Raw genomic sequence first — 16,739 nt, forward strand, 5'->3', positions numbered from 1 at the left:
TATTCTTTCAATTTTCCCTTGAATTTCAGTGTTCAAAAACCAAGACTTCTGATGCGTCTCATTAGAGCATTAAAAACTTCTATGCCTGAGAAATTTACTCCATTTTGCACAAGGATAAAGTTTGTTTGGTTACTATAAAATCATGTTTTGATCTCGTATTGTGGCCATGGTAGTAATTTTTACTATTGAAACAAACAAGGGAGAAGCTGTACTGAGACATCATTGTAAAAACATGTAGTTTCTGGAACCAATTCCTGCAAGAGTGCCTCAGATGAACACCACTCATAATATGTATAGCTCTCTTCTGAGTGCTGAAAATTTTTTCTGATAGAGACTGATTACCCCAAAAAAATGATGCAATGAGACAAAAGTGCTTGGAAATATCCAAAGCAAGCAGCTCTGATGGCATTCTTATTTGTAGATTAACAGATATCAAAACAAATTGCATAACAATTTAGACAAGATATCTGTATGGTGCAAAAAGTGGCAGTGGATTTTAAATAATGAAAAGTGTGAAGTCATCCACATGAGTACTAAAAGGAATCTGCTAAATTACAGGATAAAAAACATAAGGCTGTAAATTCAACTAAATACGTAACGATTACAATTACAAATAACTTATACTGGAATAATCACAGAGATAATGTTGTGGGGCAAGCAAACCAAAGACTGTGATTTGTTGGGAGAACACTTATAAAATGCAACAGGTCTACTAAATAAACTGCTTACACTATGCTTGTCCACCTTCTTCTGGAGTATTGCTATGTGGTGTGGGATCTGCATCAGATAGGATTGATGGAGGACAATGAAAAAGTTCAAAAAAGCACAGCTCATTTTGTATTATCATGAAATAGGGGAGAGTGCGCAACCGATATGATATGGGAATTGGGATGGCAATCATTAAAACAAAAGTGTATTTTGTTGTGACAGGGTCTTCTCATGAAATTTCAATCACAAACTTTCTCCTCAGAGTGTGAAAATATTTTGTTGGCACCCACCTACATAGGGAGGAATAATCATCATAATAAAATGAGAGAAATCAGAGCTCTCATGGAAAGATTTAAGTGTTCATTTTTCCCACACATTGTTTCAGAGTGGAAGGGTAGAGAAATATCTTGCAGATGGTTCAATGAACCCTCTACCAGCCACTTAATTGTAAATTGCAGAGTGATCATGTAAATGTATGTGTACATGTAGTTTATGCAATTATGCATAAGGCAAAAGCTGCAGAATGAAGTCTTCCTGCCAGATCTGGTATAAAGTAGGATCAATTTATTTGCAATCTACGTACACACCCAAGAACTTAGGCCGGCCAGTGGTTCTAGGCATTTCAGTCTGGAACCGCACGGCTGCTATGGTCACAGGTTCGAATCCTGCCTCAGGCATGGATGTGTGTGATGTCCTTAGTTTAGTTAGGTTTAAGTAGTTCTAAGCTCTAGGGGACTGATGACCTCAGATGTTAAGTCCCATAGTGCTCACAGCCATTTGAACCATTTGAACCCAAGAACTTAGCAGAATCCACTTGCTATATTTGTTGTCCATCATTTTTATATTTATGTCCATTTGTTCTTTTTGTGTCACAAGAGACTGCATATAATGAGGTTTTTTTTTTATATTCAGAGAGTGTCCATTACAACTAAACCAGTTGATGATATCATTAGATATGCTGTTAGCAGAGAGATCCACATTTCTTGCTTCTGTTTTAACCACTAGGAGAGAAGTATCACCTGCAAAGAGGGTGAACTTGCTCACTGTTATGGTACAGACTGGGAAGTCATTTATATACATAAGAAACAGCAAGGGCCTCAGTACCAAGCTTTGTGGCACTCCAGTGTTGACAGAGCCTGTCTTGGATGAAGACTTAATTCATGTCATGGTTATTCCACTTAACCTGTAGAATTCTGTTTGACTTAGCAGAATGTCATGCTTAATATAGTCAAAAGCATTGGATAGGTCACTTAGGTATACAATTGGTGCTAACGTTTTGTCAAGTATGGCACAATTTGAGTGGTGAAGGAGAAAAAAGAATCATCAGTTGATCATCCTTGCTGCAAACCAAACGGACACTGATTCAGATGTTGTGGCTGTTCAGGTGATCAACAGATCTGCTGAACACCGGTTTCTCTAGGTACCGGTATATGAAAAAAGTCATTAGCAGAGATACTTGCCAGTAGTTTTTTCACATCAGTTTCTTTACCTTTGAAAAGTGGGTTCACACATGCGTATTTAATCCACATTGTATGTGGCTTATCTATAACTTCACCCTGCTTGCTGTAATGGAAAAACATGGATGAGGATGAATAAAGATATTTTACAGGTCATAATCTAAAATATAAACTAAATATTTCACATGTGACAGGTAAAAAAAATTGAAGATTTTGATAAGGGAAAGACTTATAATTAAAAAAAGTAAACAGAAAACAAAATAGAAACTTACATTTAATAGACATCTCATTTCACCAGTGAAGTGTGTGCTGCATTATGCTCTGAGGAAAAACTCTAGTCAAAAGATGTGCTACAGTGCTTATCCACTTACGTATGTTCTAGCCACAGGTCAAAATCACTCCCATTTGATGAATAGCTGTTTCTATTCATTTCATTCATTCTTTTTTGCTCTGTTGTACTTCTCACCTCATTCTGCTGTTTTGCTTCCCAGTTTTGAGCTTCACAAAGCATAAGTAATGAACACTATATTTTAATCTTATTCATGTACTTGTTAGCATTGTTATTAATACAGCACATTGGTGAAACACATTTTCTGTCACTTGCCCAGTATTCCGGTCACCAACTGTACAATTGCTTTGAATTCCCTCTTTTCTTAATTTAGTGTCAAAGAATAAGCACTTAACTCACAAAGCAAAAGGTTTATTCTTTTTCTGAAGCTATGAGTTGCTTGCAAAAATTTTTGTCATCCATTGTTCTCCTGCAGTTCATTGCAGCATCTCAAAAATGTAATGTCATTCACAAAGAACAACATTTCATCATCAAATACTGAAATTTTGTTGGTGTACATTTATAGTTTCATTGTGCTTACAGATGTATGAATACTGGCGTGTTGGCCTACGGTGGGATGTATTTCCTGAGAAGCTGTGGACAAATGGAACTGTTCCATATTACATCAGCCCACTTTACGGTATTAGACAAATCTACTTATTTGATAACTAACACAAGACATTGTAGTCATGAAAAAGATTTGTAAAAGGGAAAGAAAAAGAAACAACTAAAGCAAGAGAAAAATAACAAGTTGTCCTATTGTGTACTGTATGTTACAGAAAAGATGTTGAAATCTAATAGGCCCTTCAAAGTGCATCTGTAATCTTCACTATCTCTGAGTGCATTTCCCAAACTGGTTGATGTTTATAGTAGCATTAACTAATGGTCAGAAACAAAGGAGCACTTCCTTTGTATACTAAAACATCAGTCACACAATATAAGCTTCAGTCTTTATGCACTTTCATGTTTATCTGTCTAACATTTATCTAATTACACAGTTACACAAAAATTGTTTTCAAAAAGAAACTACAATCAATGACAGAAAATGTTTCTATTTACCAGATCTGTTAGCCACAGAATAAAGCAAAAGATGAAACGAATACCAGCTTTCAGAATCAGCCAGCCCTCTCATCTCACAAAATATGGGGCTTCATTGCTGAGTTTCCTTTCATTCCATTCTGATGTGCCTCGCTTGACCTCTGGACCTAGATAACTTTCAGCAACTCTGAATAAATGCATTTCCTCTAACCTATGTCTTTATTACAAAAAGTTAGCTTCGATTCAGCACTTTGTTGCTGCCTCATAAGATGGGAACTTAATTTTGTCTTTATTTAATTACTTATATAATTACTCACCTTCTGTAGCTACCATCCAATTATACCAAGTAATAATTGTTCATTATTTTAATTATTCAGAAATTGAGTTCATGATTTCCAGGTGGTTTTATCAGTGTAGCAATCCAAGAACATCACTAAGAGATAAAATATTGGACTGGTAATATAGAATAAAATACCTCTGGGGTGCAACAGAAATACTAAGAGAATTTTTCATCTAAAATAATAGGCAGACAGTTATTTCCTCTTAATGTTGTGTTTATTCATTCCAGTTTCAATAAAATTGTATCAAACTTTTTACAATTCACTTACACACATCAAAAAAACTTTTACATCACCCCGGTTCCCAGAACTCCTGAAGATAGACGTTGACTGTGGATATTGTATCACAGACACAGTTCCTTTGACTGTTCAGAGATGTCGCTAAACCTGCCCAAAAATGTAAACAACCATGCATGAGCAGCACCTATTAGATGGAGGGGGCCTGACAGCCGACCAGTTCCAGTCATTCCACCAGGAAGGAGGTACACAGCTTGTGTTGTCTGTAGTTCAACCATGCCTGGACAGTCAATACCACGGTTCGGTTGTGTCCGCATTGTTCCTTTGTGCCAGGAAGGGCTCTCAACAAGGGAAGTGTCCAGGTGTCTCGAAGTGAACCAAAGTGGTGTCTGGACATGGAGGAGATACACACAGACAGGGACTGTCGATGACATGCCTCGCTCAGGCCACCCAAGGGCAGCAAGTGCAGCAAGGCAGAAGTTCCCTGCTGTTTTGGGGTGGCATTATGTGGGGCCAACATATGCTGCTGGTGGTCATGGAAGGCTCCGTAACGGTTGTAAGATACGTGAATGCCATCCTCCGACTTATAGTGCAACCATATGGGCAGATTATTGGCGAGGCATTCATCTTCATGTACAACAATCCACGCCCCCATCAAGCACATCTCGTGAATGACATCACTCAACTAGAGTGGCCAGCATGTTCTCCAGACATGAACCCTATTGATCATGCCTGGGATAGACTGAAAAGGTCTGTTGATGGATGACGTGACCCACCAACCCCTCTGAGGGATCTACATCGAATCCCTGTTGAGGAGTGGGACAATCTTGATGAACTTGTGGATAGTATGCCATGACAAATACAGGTATGCTCAATTCAAGAGGACGTGCTATTGCGTATTAGAGGTACCGGTGTGTACAGCTATCTGGACCAACACCTCTGAGGGTCTCACTGTGATTTTCATGAGCAATAAAAAGGGTGGACATGATGTTTATGTTGATCTCTATTCCAAGTTTCTGTACAGGTTGTGGAACTCTCAGAACTGAGGTGATGCAAAACTTTTTTTGATGTGTGTATTTAAGAATTTTGAACAGGGATGAGCACATATATAGTGTAGAGCTTACTACTACACACTTGTCCCTAACATAGATTAACTTGACAGGTGCTGCCATTGTGATATAAATAAAATAACAACGATTAAAATTTTACACACCATTATTCAAATGATTATGAAATAAATTTACCGTTAAAAGTTACATATTTACAAAGTTTAAGATATTGAAATTGAAATAAATTTTACATAAACAGAATTTTTGTTTTTATATTGTCACAGAATCTTGAATAATGGCTGAAAAAATTATTGTAGTCTGTTATCTCACTACAGTACACTGGATATATTTATAAGATAGTTACATGTTATCATGTAACCCTCTAAAATATTCCAAATATTAGTTTCATTTAACATAATAATACTGTGACATCCCAACAGCATGCTCTTTTAAGTGTAATAAAATTTCTAAATCCATGTACCATGAAGATTGCAAAATACAAAGTATTGAAAGTTGTTATACAAAATTACTATAACTGCAGCCCTATATCATGTTATACACTAGTCTCAAGGATCATGTTGTATACTAGTCTAGTACATTACAACCCACTTGCAAGGATTTATAGAAAATGATTGCATGCAGAATAATCCACAAAGTTAGGCAGAACTAAGAAAATCCATAAGTTTTCTTTAATTTACGTCTATGGTCACAATCTTTTTTGTTTAACAGATTACCGGTTTTGGTCTTTAATGACCATAATCAGATCTGTTTCATAAAAACAAATTCCTAATGTACTGCAGCCACATTAGGACTTTGTTTTTATGAAACAGATCTGATGATGGTCATTAAAGACCGAAACCGGTAATCTGTTAAACAAAAAAGATTGTGACCATAGACGTAAATTAAAGAAAACTTATGGATTTTCTTAGTTCTGCCTAACTTTGTGGATTATTCTGCATGCAATCATGTTCTATAAATCCTTGCAAGTGGGTTGTAATGTTTCATAAATCTGTTTCATAAAAACAAAGTCCTAATGTACTGCAGCCATAGTGGCTGCAGTTCATTACGACTTTGTTTTTATGAAACAGATCTGATGACGGTCATTAAAGACCAAAACCGGTAATCTGTTAAACAAAAAAGATTGTGACCATAGATGTAACTTAAAGGAAACTTGTTACGTATAAGGGTCACTGCATTTTTTCGCGACGATGTCACAGGTTGTGTAAGAAAATCCAGTTGTGATGTGAAAGTGCAAGAATTTTCAACAAGGAACTACCATCCAGTTTACACAGTTCTTCATGGTCCACTTGGTAATATCAGGAATTACATTTGATGGTGTCTTGATGAGGTTCTGTATTAGACTTGCTGTTTTTCTGGAGTGCTAGTAGATTGTTACATGGTGCACTCAAATGGAAATTGGATGTAAGCTTGATAATTTATGTAACAATATGTATGTATAATTTTTATGATTTTTCTAAATTGCTGTATGAAAATGGTGGGAGACCATAAAAAATGCTTTTCACAAAATACAGATTAATAGGAAGAACTTTGAAAAATCATAAATAATTCTAAATAATGTATGTATATCTTCATTTTGAAACGTTATGTTATTTGAGGAATAAATTGTTGCTGTAACTGAAATGGAGACAAATACAACAGTAATGATTTTTCACTTTGTTTCAGAACCAGATGATTACATCACAATTTACAAAGCCATAAATATTTTGAATTTCATGACCTGTGTCAAATTTGTGCCTTGGAATGGCAAACAAAAAGATTATCTGCTTATATGGCCAATTAAATACCCAAAAGGGTAAGCTACATAAGTAATTAGAGTTACTGATCTGTCATTTGAAGCATATGAATAAATCATTTAATTATTTTTCATACTGATGAACACTGGGAAGTTTAAGCTTCTTGACATGCCAAAGTTCTAAATCACTTGACTTTTCAAAGTAATTTTTATGTAAAATAATCCTTTATTAATTCTTTGCATTCTTTTAGTTATATCTGTTCAATTTAGTCTAAGCAACAGCCAAGACTCAATACTCTATCAATAATTCACATATGTCTCTAGGACACTACAGAGTCCCAGTAGTAAATAAATGATAAACATGAAGATTTTAAACAACAATAATAAACTTTTACAGGTGCTGGTCATTTGTAGGGAAACACGGTGGAGCACAAATAATTTCCCTTCAGCCACCAGACAGTAAGGGACCAAACTGTCTTGGCCAAGAAGGTCGCTCTATTCATGAGTTATTACATGCTCTTGGATTGTTCCATGAACAATCTCGAGCAGATCGTGATCAGTTTGTTGAGATTGTAAAAGAAAATATTATACCGGGTAAGTTATTTACCTACAAGTTATAGTCTTCCAAGGAATGCTTGAGTTTGCTTATGATTATAAGAGTTGTCAAAAAAGAAAAGAGGAAATTAAATATAACTTAATCATATTGTGAGAAAGTAATTTTCCTCATGATAGATAAAAACCTCCATTCTTTACAATGCTTCCAGACATTTAATGCCATGTTATTGTAATAACTGGGACTTGTGCTTTAGATACTCCTCACAGAAACCAAAGTTAATCTAACAAGTAATAATATTTATTTATGAAGATATTACACAGATAAAGAGATATGTTCATCACTGATCATAAGTATTATACACTGGACATTTAAAGTGCTATTTAATATCCACATGTGCCAGCCAACAACACTCCCACTTCTGCAACACACACACATGTAAGCGATTGTTTTCATAAACTCAGTCTTCATAAATATTTTAAATTCTTAAAGAAGACCCATCAGCAACAAAACTTCTCTTGAAGCTATTGCAAAAGCAGCATATTCTGCGTTTGTTGAAGATAATGAAACATATATCTTCCTCCTTGGTTACCCAGCATACAGTATTTTTGAAAGCCTGGAATATTTATCCTGTTGTATCTCTTCTGTCTTCTCCACTTCCCCATTCAGAATCAACATAACAGAGAAGAACATTTGAGCTTCAAGTAATGTATTAAAGAAATCATTTAAAATTTTTGCAGTCTTGTTCTGTAGTTTTTATATTTATGACTGTTGTAATGATTACCTGATGCACTTTCTGGTCTTGTAGCCATCACTGCACACATCAGACACTGTAGTAATTCTTTCTGTGGTTTATTTTTAACTATGTCTCCATTAAACTCTTCACTGAGGCTTGCTGCCATTGACATCTTGTTAGATTTACAATCTCCCATATTGAAGCTTCTCAATAAGTTCTCAAAATAAATGCGTTAGTGAAGAAACAGTTCCCCAATGGTGCTCTGTATGTTAATTTCCAAGGATTTTCATTCACCAAGGTGTCTTGCTGGAATAATTACTTTCAGTTTATTTTTAATATCATGAGTTTGTTTTTATAATTCTCAACAAACAGAATATCAGCAACATGTAGTACGATACAAAGAGCAGTCATCATAACTACCAACATATATATACTGGTAGGCAGCCATCAACTTCACTTTTTTTTTTTTAAATTGATTTCCTTCATAATTAACTCAGTATCTCCTTCAGCCCATATAAGACTCTATTAAGCCTGCATACATGTCCTTCATTAATCTTTTGATGCTGAAGCACTTTCATGTAAATTTACACAGTTAGTTGCAGGTGAATGTTCCAGGATGTATAGCTGTGGTGCATGGAACTTTTTCATTCCTGACATTTTATCCAGAGCACTGTTGTACATCTTCAGAGGTGCTCCTGGTTTTGCTGTGTTGTCGACTCAGCAGTGCAGATGTCAGAGAATGGTATAAACTCCGCAAGAGGAGGGCATGGTGAAGGTTCACACATGACTGGCAAAAATAATCTTTGTCAGTGATGAAACTTAACCGTCAAACTGTCATCTGTCTTATATATTTTTGGGGCTTCTCCTTATAACCATGGACAGTAGTCTGACATTTTAACATCAACTCATGAACACTGATATTACTCAAATGGACATTACATTGGTACAATACTGGAACTGAATTTTTGAATTTTTGTTCCAGTACTCATACCTGATACAAATTAACAAAAGTAACTGACATGATAATGACAATAAGCATTTGAACTACGGATTTATTTTCAACATTTTCAGATACATCCTTGTGCAAAGCATGTGAGATTTTTATTCTTAACAACATTAAAAGAATGAAGTATTATGTCATAGTTCAATGTTAAATTCAAATGTGAAAAAACTGAAGTAAATCTTAAAAATGACATTCCCTTGAAACATTATGTGGGCCACTCAATAAGTAATGCAACACTTCTTTATTCTTTGTCAACCAATATCATTTGAAAAAATATGGAATTTAAGTGCGATATTGTGGAATATTTCCACTTCAGCCCCTATTGTGTCATGATGTTCCAATGGGTGGCAGCACTATATGTAGCCTTCAAAAAGGCATCTGTAATGGAGGTGCATACCAAGCAGAGAGCTTGGTATACAATTTTGGCAGAAAAACAGAGCAGCGCAGATTTTCATAGACACTTGCTGAATGTCAGGGGAGACCTCGCACTGAATAAAATCATAGTGAGTCATTGGATGAGGCATCTATCATCTTTGCAACTTTAAGTTGCACAAACCTGTCCAATTTCCCATGAGCTGGCTCACCTCACACAGCTGTGACTTCTAAAATGTTGGAGCATGCAGACACTCTCATTCAAGATCATTGATAGATCACCATCAGACACATTTCTGCTCAACTGGAGTTCTGTTGGTAGTGCTAACACACTCATCCACCAGTTGGATAACTCAAAGACGTGTACCACTGGTTCCTCAACACCGAGCAGAAGATCATAAAGAGCAACGAAGAACCATCTGTGCAGAATTTGCTTGTGTGCTACAAGGCTGACCATGACAATGCTTTGTCAAACATTGTCACTGGTGATGAAACATAGGTTCATCACTTCAAACTACAAACAAAATGCCAATCCATGGAGTGGTGCCACACAACCTCTGTTCCAAAGAAATTGTTCAAAGCCACACTCTCAGTCGGTAAAGTCATCGTGATGGTGTTGTGGAACCCTGAGAGGATAATGTCCTTCCTTGTGGTGCAACAGTCCACTTGAAAGTGTATTGAACACAAGGAAATTGAGGAATCAACTTCAGCATGTTTGTTGCTACAAAAATGCAAATGAACTTCTCCTTCTCTATGACAACGTGAGGCCTCACACAAGTCTGCACACACAAGAGGAGCTCAGAAACCTTCTTTGGACTGTTCTTCCTCATCTGCTTGGATCTTGCACTTTCTGACTTCCATCTGTCCGGCCCAATGAAGGATGCACTCTGTGGGAAGCAATACAAGCATTGTGGGTAGGTTATTGAAGCAACAAGACGGTGGCTTCAATGTCAACCAGTAGAATGATACAATGTGAGCAAACAGGTCCTCTCAGTAAGGTGGCATAAGGCCACTGCATTGAATGGACATTATGTTGGAAAATAGCCTAAAGAGTGGCGAATAATGTGGTGTATTGGAATACTGAATAAAACCAACTTGCTTTCAGAAAAGAAAAGTGTTGCGTTATTTATTTAACACCCCTTTTAAGTACAGTGTAATACCTATATGATGAAAAATGGAATATTAAATTTGCGTTTCTATAGCTAGAATATTTGGGATTTTATTACTTTTGAATAATGCACAGCTCATAAGAAAGAAAATGACATGTCAATAACCTCCAGGCATTACTATTATGCATTAAGCAGCAACTTCAAATGGCTTTTGGTGTAATAAAACATCTGCACAATAAAAATTGCTCAACAAAAGCTTACTTGGTCAAAATCCAAATAATGGGCAACAACTGTCCGTCTCTGACTTAAAGTAGAATATTGTGTTATCTTTTCATTTGCTGAAGGGCATTCAATTGTACTGTTTGGTCACTGATAGGTATATGTCATTACAAGCAGTAAGTCATTGTGACTGGAACTACCACCAACCTTTGCGATCCAGCAGTTCCTGGCACTCATTGAGAAATAGTTGTATAACAACCTTCATTTAAAAAATTTCATGAGCAATTCTGGAAATAAGCACAATATTTGAGCATGAAAATCTTCATAATGCACTGTCACAAAACTTAGCTGATCAATATGCTGCGAAGGCATTTTTGGCAGACAATAAAGCTACCTTTCAATTTTTCCATAGTCGACAATCAGCTGTAAGTGAGCAGTGGTGCATGAATGTGATCTACTTAAAATTTTAGGCATTATGAAGTGTAAAATCTTAGTGAACAGAAAGAAAAAAAAATCACAGGCATTCATAAGCTCTTGGGAAGTCGGAAATGAATAAAAACCAAAAATGAAAATGAGGGAATTGAAAAACATACTATCTGCAATGAAGTATCACCAGAAAAGATCTTCTTTTAAAAATCCCAGTAATTTTGCTCATGAAGATAATACAGACATAGCCAGTAGTGCTACTGGTTTCCAGTGCTTTGATGAAAAGGGTAGTAGTCTTCCTGTCAGTATATCTGAGGTCAGAAATTTATGTTTGGGGCAGTGTGTGGGGGTGGGGGATGGGGAGATTGGTGATTCCCTAAAGTATAAGATTTTATTGAATCTATTGCAACCTAATAAAAATTATAATTTCAAGGATGATGTAGATGGCATAAAGAGGATGTTTCAGTTGGACTGGCTGTTAGTATATATGCGGTTCGTTCATTGTAAGTCATTTAAGGGTGTAAGTTCTGTGTGCTTTCTTAGCCTTCTATAAAGCATGACAGTCATTATGGCACATCCACAAGCCATCCATTCATCAATTTAAACAGTTTCACAAATCTGCAAAAATGCATATGAATTCTGAATGGCATGAAGATGCAGTTAATTTTATGACAAATAAAACTAAGAGTGTAAAGGAACTTATCAATGAGAATCTTGCAAAATTAGTTCAAACTAATCATGCTGAGTTGAAATCAACTGTTTCTTACCTATTGTTTTGTTCATTACTACTTTTAAGAGGGGAAAACAAATTCAAATTCTGTTTATGATTTATTGCTGTTAAGTGTTGAGTCCGGTGGCAAAATATTGTGGAAACATTTTGCTCCTATAAACTCCACATATATTTCTCATAGAATCCCAAACAGTATAGATTCTGAAACAAACTGTTAAGTGTTATGTTATGTATTTCCAACAGGTTGTGCATGAGTGGGGACATGATGTACAGGGTGTCCCACTCAAAAGAAGGCCCATAAATGAACATTTGTTTAAATTACTCTTAAAGGCTTCACATAAAAATCAGGAAATGAAATGAAATGAACATGTCATACCTTGATCATGGGGAAATAATCACAAAAGGTGCTGGAAGTAACCACCGTCAACTTGTAAACACAGTTGAACAAGACACTGCAGATTCTTGAATGTTGCTGCCTGAACCTCTGGTGTCACTGCCTGGATTTCACGGATGATGTTCTCTCATAAATCTTCAAAGTTGTGTGTTTTGTTACTGTAGACCTTGCCTTCTAGGTCACTACAGAAAATATGTCAGATGATGTTACATCAGGTGACCTTGGGGGCACAGTCCTTTTGAAATCACTCTGCCAGGGAAAAATGATTTGACCTCAACCATGGTCACTCCAAACATGTGGCATGTGGTGCCATACTGTTTTGTTACCAGCCAAGGGTAAGTTCTTCATCGTCCCACTGATTCACAAATTCCCGAAACATTTCAATGTAAACTGCACTTGTCACCATAGACTTGAAAAAAATTGATCCAATGATGCGATACTGTGATATTGCAAGGCCACGCCACTACTTTGTGAATGCTAGGGTTGCTCAACCAGTGCATGTGGATTTCCATTACACCAAAAATGTATATTCTGAGAGTTTACATAGACATAGAGGTGGAGATATGCCTCATCACTGAATTTTGTGTACTGCATTACTCCTGGCCTCTGAGCAATAAAGTCCTGAAACCAATGGCAAAATGTAATGCATTTGTCTTTGTCATTGACTTTCAGTTCCTGAAATACTGTAAAACTGTATGGATAAATGGCAGCTTTCTTTGCAGCTCTATGACAAATGTTCTGCGACATTCCATTTTCCTGAGATAAATACTGAACAGGCTTTGTTGTTTCATATCCGCCGCTGTGAAGATCCAACACCGTTCCACTGCTCTCCATCTTGTTCACTGACTTTTGTATGCAGCATTTGGAAGGTACATGCTGGTCATCAAACTGTTCAACAAACATTTGCTGAAATGTTTTAATGGAACCGGTAATCCAATATTGTTTCACAAGAAACGTGCACTCTTCGACAGAATAGCGATACATGGTCATGAAACACTGAACACTGAGCTCTAGCCACAGCATTGTGCAGAAACACACTGAAATAATATTGCAGAGTGCAGTGTTGCCATGTCAAGCATCACAAATTACATGGTGAAATTTCAGTGAAATTACTACACATGTTTGTGGGGCCTCTTTCAAGTGGGACACCCTGTAGTATCCACATAAATCCGTTTGAAAATCAATGTTGCAGCTTATGGCAGTGGCTCAAAAATGCAAAATGTGGGATATGTTATCCATACAAAGTTTTAAATGGTGGGAAAACAATAAATGTAAATGTTGGTGAAACATAAAATCTGGGAATGTAAAAACAAATTTTACTGTAATTATACTATTTGCTTGCTTATGTTAATGACATTAACAGTACTAAAAGTACACTGCAAAAACTGATAGGAGAATATAGTGAGCAGGTCGCAATGTGCTCAGAATTTCTGTTGACATGTATGGGGAAAATGTTTTGCCCCTACTGACATGAAAATGTGCAGGTGCTCTTGTGTTTCAATCTTTTTGTTTCTTCATAACAACAATAGTGGTTTCTTTATCAACTGCAAGAACAACTATCTTATCATTTGGATTGAAATCTTTGAGACCCTGTGCAGGTGCTCTTGTGTTTCAATCTTTCTGTTTCTTCATAACAACAATAGTGGTTTCTTTATCAACTGCAAGAACAACTATCTTTTCATTTGGATTGAAATCTTTGAGACCCTATCTCTCACTTTTCATCAAATTACTTTTCAAAGGTTAAGTGCAGCACACTACCCTGGTGATTCTGATTGAAGTAACATTTGGAGCTTCTTTGGAGGACAATGTTACACCTGCTTCTACTTTCATAATAATCTCCTCAATTTGTACTTCCATAGGTGTTAAAGTACAGTTTCCAAATTTAGAAATCTCACCTTGCGCAATATTTTCTCTGACTCATTAATAATTGTGTCAGACATCACCGTATTGTTTGTACTTTCCATATAAGTTTGTAATTTTTTGAACTTTGTCTTATGCCTACTAATAGTCATTTCCATAGATCTAAATGCAAAATAATCTTTTGTATTCCACAGATCTGTTATTCCACAATCTGTCTGTAGTGTACTGTCAACGAATATGCAACAACTCTGTTAACAGAACACATCTCTCATCTTCTACAATGTATCTTTTCTCAGAGTAGCACTGCTTCTGTATAATCATATATACATTGAACCGAAGCCTTCCGAAAGATCCTCTTTACTTCCAAAAAGTTTGATATAGAAGACAATACAACAATAAATGTAAAGTACAATTTACATGTGCTCTCTTATGTAGAAGTTCCAGAAATCTGATTGATTTTGTAGTTAGTTCTCGATGTAGAAATGTGTTCTGTGCATCTGTTTGTTACAAGAGAATGACCTGTTATTTCACCATATTGTGAAAGGTCCTTACAATATTAAGTAAAGCAACTGGAGCACATTTTATCTCATAGCTGTATCCTTTTTAGTAAACAATGTTTTATAACTAAGTGTGCCCTGTAAATTTCAATACTTCCCAAGAAATCACATTTTACTCTGAACTCGTCATTTGCTGTCTGTGGCTCTTTTATTTGCTGGAGTGGGGTATAGTTATGTGTTTCATTGGATGAAAGAGAGTCCAATTATTTCTTTATCCCATTAGATCATTTTCCTTCATCCTTTCTTCATGTTATCAAAATTCTGAGGTATATCTTCAATAAACAGTTCTGGATTCAAGGCCAATATGGTGCAATCATCCAGAGATTATGCTCTTCTCATTATTATTTTACATGGTTATTGCAGTTCTGCTCTCTTTGTTCCTTCTGAAGTCACAATACCTGGTTTGTTTTTGTCAGTTGCCTTGAAATTCATATGTTTGTTTGCATGGCTATCTCACACAGCAGTTGTTATAATCAGTTATTATTGGTTTCTCTGTCTCAAGTTTACTGCAATTAATTATGGCGAATTTCACACCAGACATGTTTCACTTTTGTTTACAAAGCATCTTTTGTGGTCATTCTGAAAATATGGATACATAATAGAGGTGACTAAAGTCATGGGATAGTTTTGATACGCACACATACACCAACTTCACAGAATGTAGGTTGGAGCTAGACACATGGAACATTCCATTTCATAAATCATTAGAGAATTCAATATTTTGAGATACACAGTGTCAAGAGTGTGCTAAGAATACCGAATTTCAGGCATTACCAATGGCCACAGACAATCCAATGGCTGATGGCCTTCACTTAACAACTGAGAACAGCGGCATTTGTGTAGAGTTGTTAGTGCTAACAGACAGGCAACACTGCATGAATTAACCACAGAAATTCACCTGGGACATACATTGGATGTATCCTTTAGGACAGTGCAACAAAACTTGGCTTGGTGAGCTATGGAAGCAGACAGCCAAAGCGAGTGCCTTTGCTAAAAGCACACCACTGCATGCAGTGCCACTCGGCTCGTGACAATATCGATATGACTGGAAAACCATTGGGTGGTTGGATAAGCCCCCTTTCAGTTGTTAAGAGCTGGTGGTAGGGTTCGAGTGTGCTGCAGACCATACATAACCATGGACCCAAATTGTTAACAAGGCACTGTGCAAGCTGGTGGTGGCCCCATAATGGTGTGGGCTGTGTTTACATGGAATGGACTGGGCCCTCTGGACAAAATGAACTGATCATTGACTGGAAATCGTTATTTTCGGCTACTTGGAGACCATTTGCTACCATTCATGGACTTCACATTCCCAAACAACAATGGAAATTTTATGGATGACAATGTGCCATCTCACTGGGCCGCAATTGCTTGTGATTGGTCTGAAGAACATTCTGGACAGTTTAAGTGAATGATATGGCCACCAAGATCACCTGACTTGAATCCCTTCAAACATTTATGGGACATAATTGAGAGGTTGTTTGTGCAAAAAGTCCAGCAACACTTTCGCAATTTTGGATGGCTATAGAGGCAGAATGGCCCAACATTCATGCAGGGGAATTCCAGCGACTTGTTGAGTCCATGCCACACTGATTTGCTGCTCTATGTTGGGCAAAAGGAGGTGTGAAACAATATTAGGAGGTATCCCATGACTTTCATTACCTCAGTGTATGTATGTACATTTTGGTTGTTATACATTAAGAACAGTATTTCTTTATAAAGTTGACTTGCATTTTACTTTTGATATTTCTGCCTCTTGTTCACATTTTCTGCACACCATTGCTTTCTCTTTCATTGTTAGCAGAGGTTAAGATTGAAAGAAATTTGGTTTTACATTCAAACGCAGAAGATTTTGCCTTTTTTGAAAGCAGT

At 36.5% G+C, this 16,739-nt stretch overlaps 1 protein-coding gene across 1 annotated transcript in view; it reads left to right on the top strand.

The window, feature by feature from the left end:
* Positions 1–16,739, top strand: part of LOC124789864 (hatching enzyme 1.2-like) — a 101,501-nt gene that overhangs the window by 71,114 nt on the left and 13,648 nt on the right. The window contains exons 4-6 of the mRNA XM_047257376.1: positions 3,037–3,133; positions 6,839–6,968; positions 7,306–7,502. Coding sequence (XP_047113332.1) covers positions 3,037–3,133; positions 6,839–6,968; positions 7,306–7,502 — 424 coding nt within the window. The remainder of the gene's footprint in view (positions 1–3,036; positions 3,134–6,838; positions 6,969–7,305; positions 7,503–16,739) is intronic.

Source organism: Schistocerca piceifrons, chromosome 3 (genome assembly GCF_021461385.2).
Source record: "Schistocerca piceifrons isolate TAMUIC-IGC-003096 chromosome 3, iqSchPice1.1, whole genome shotgun sequence".
NCBI lineage: Eukaryota > Metazoa > Arthropoda > Insecta > Orthoptera > Acrididae > Schistocerca > Schistocerca piceifrons.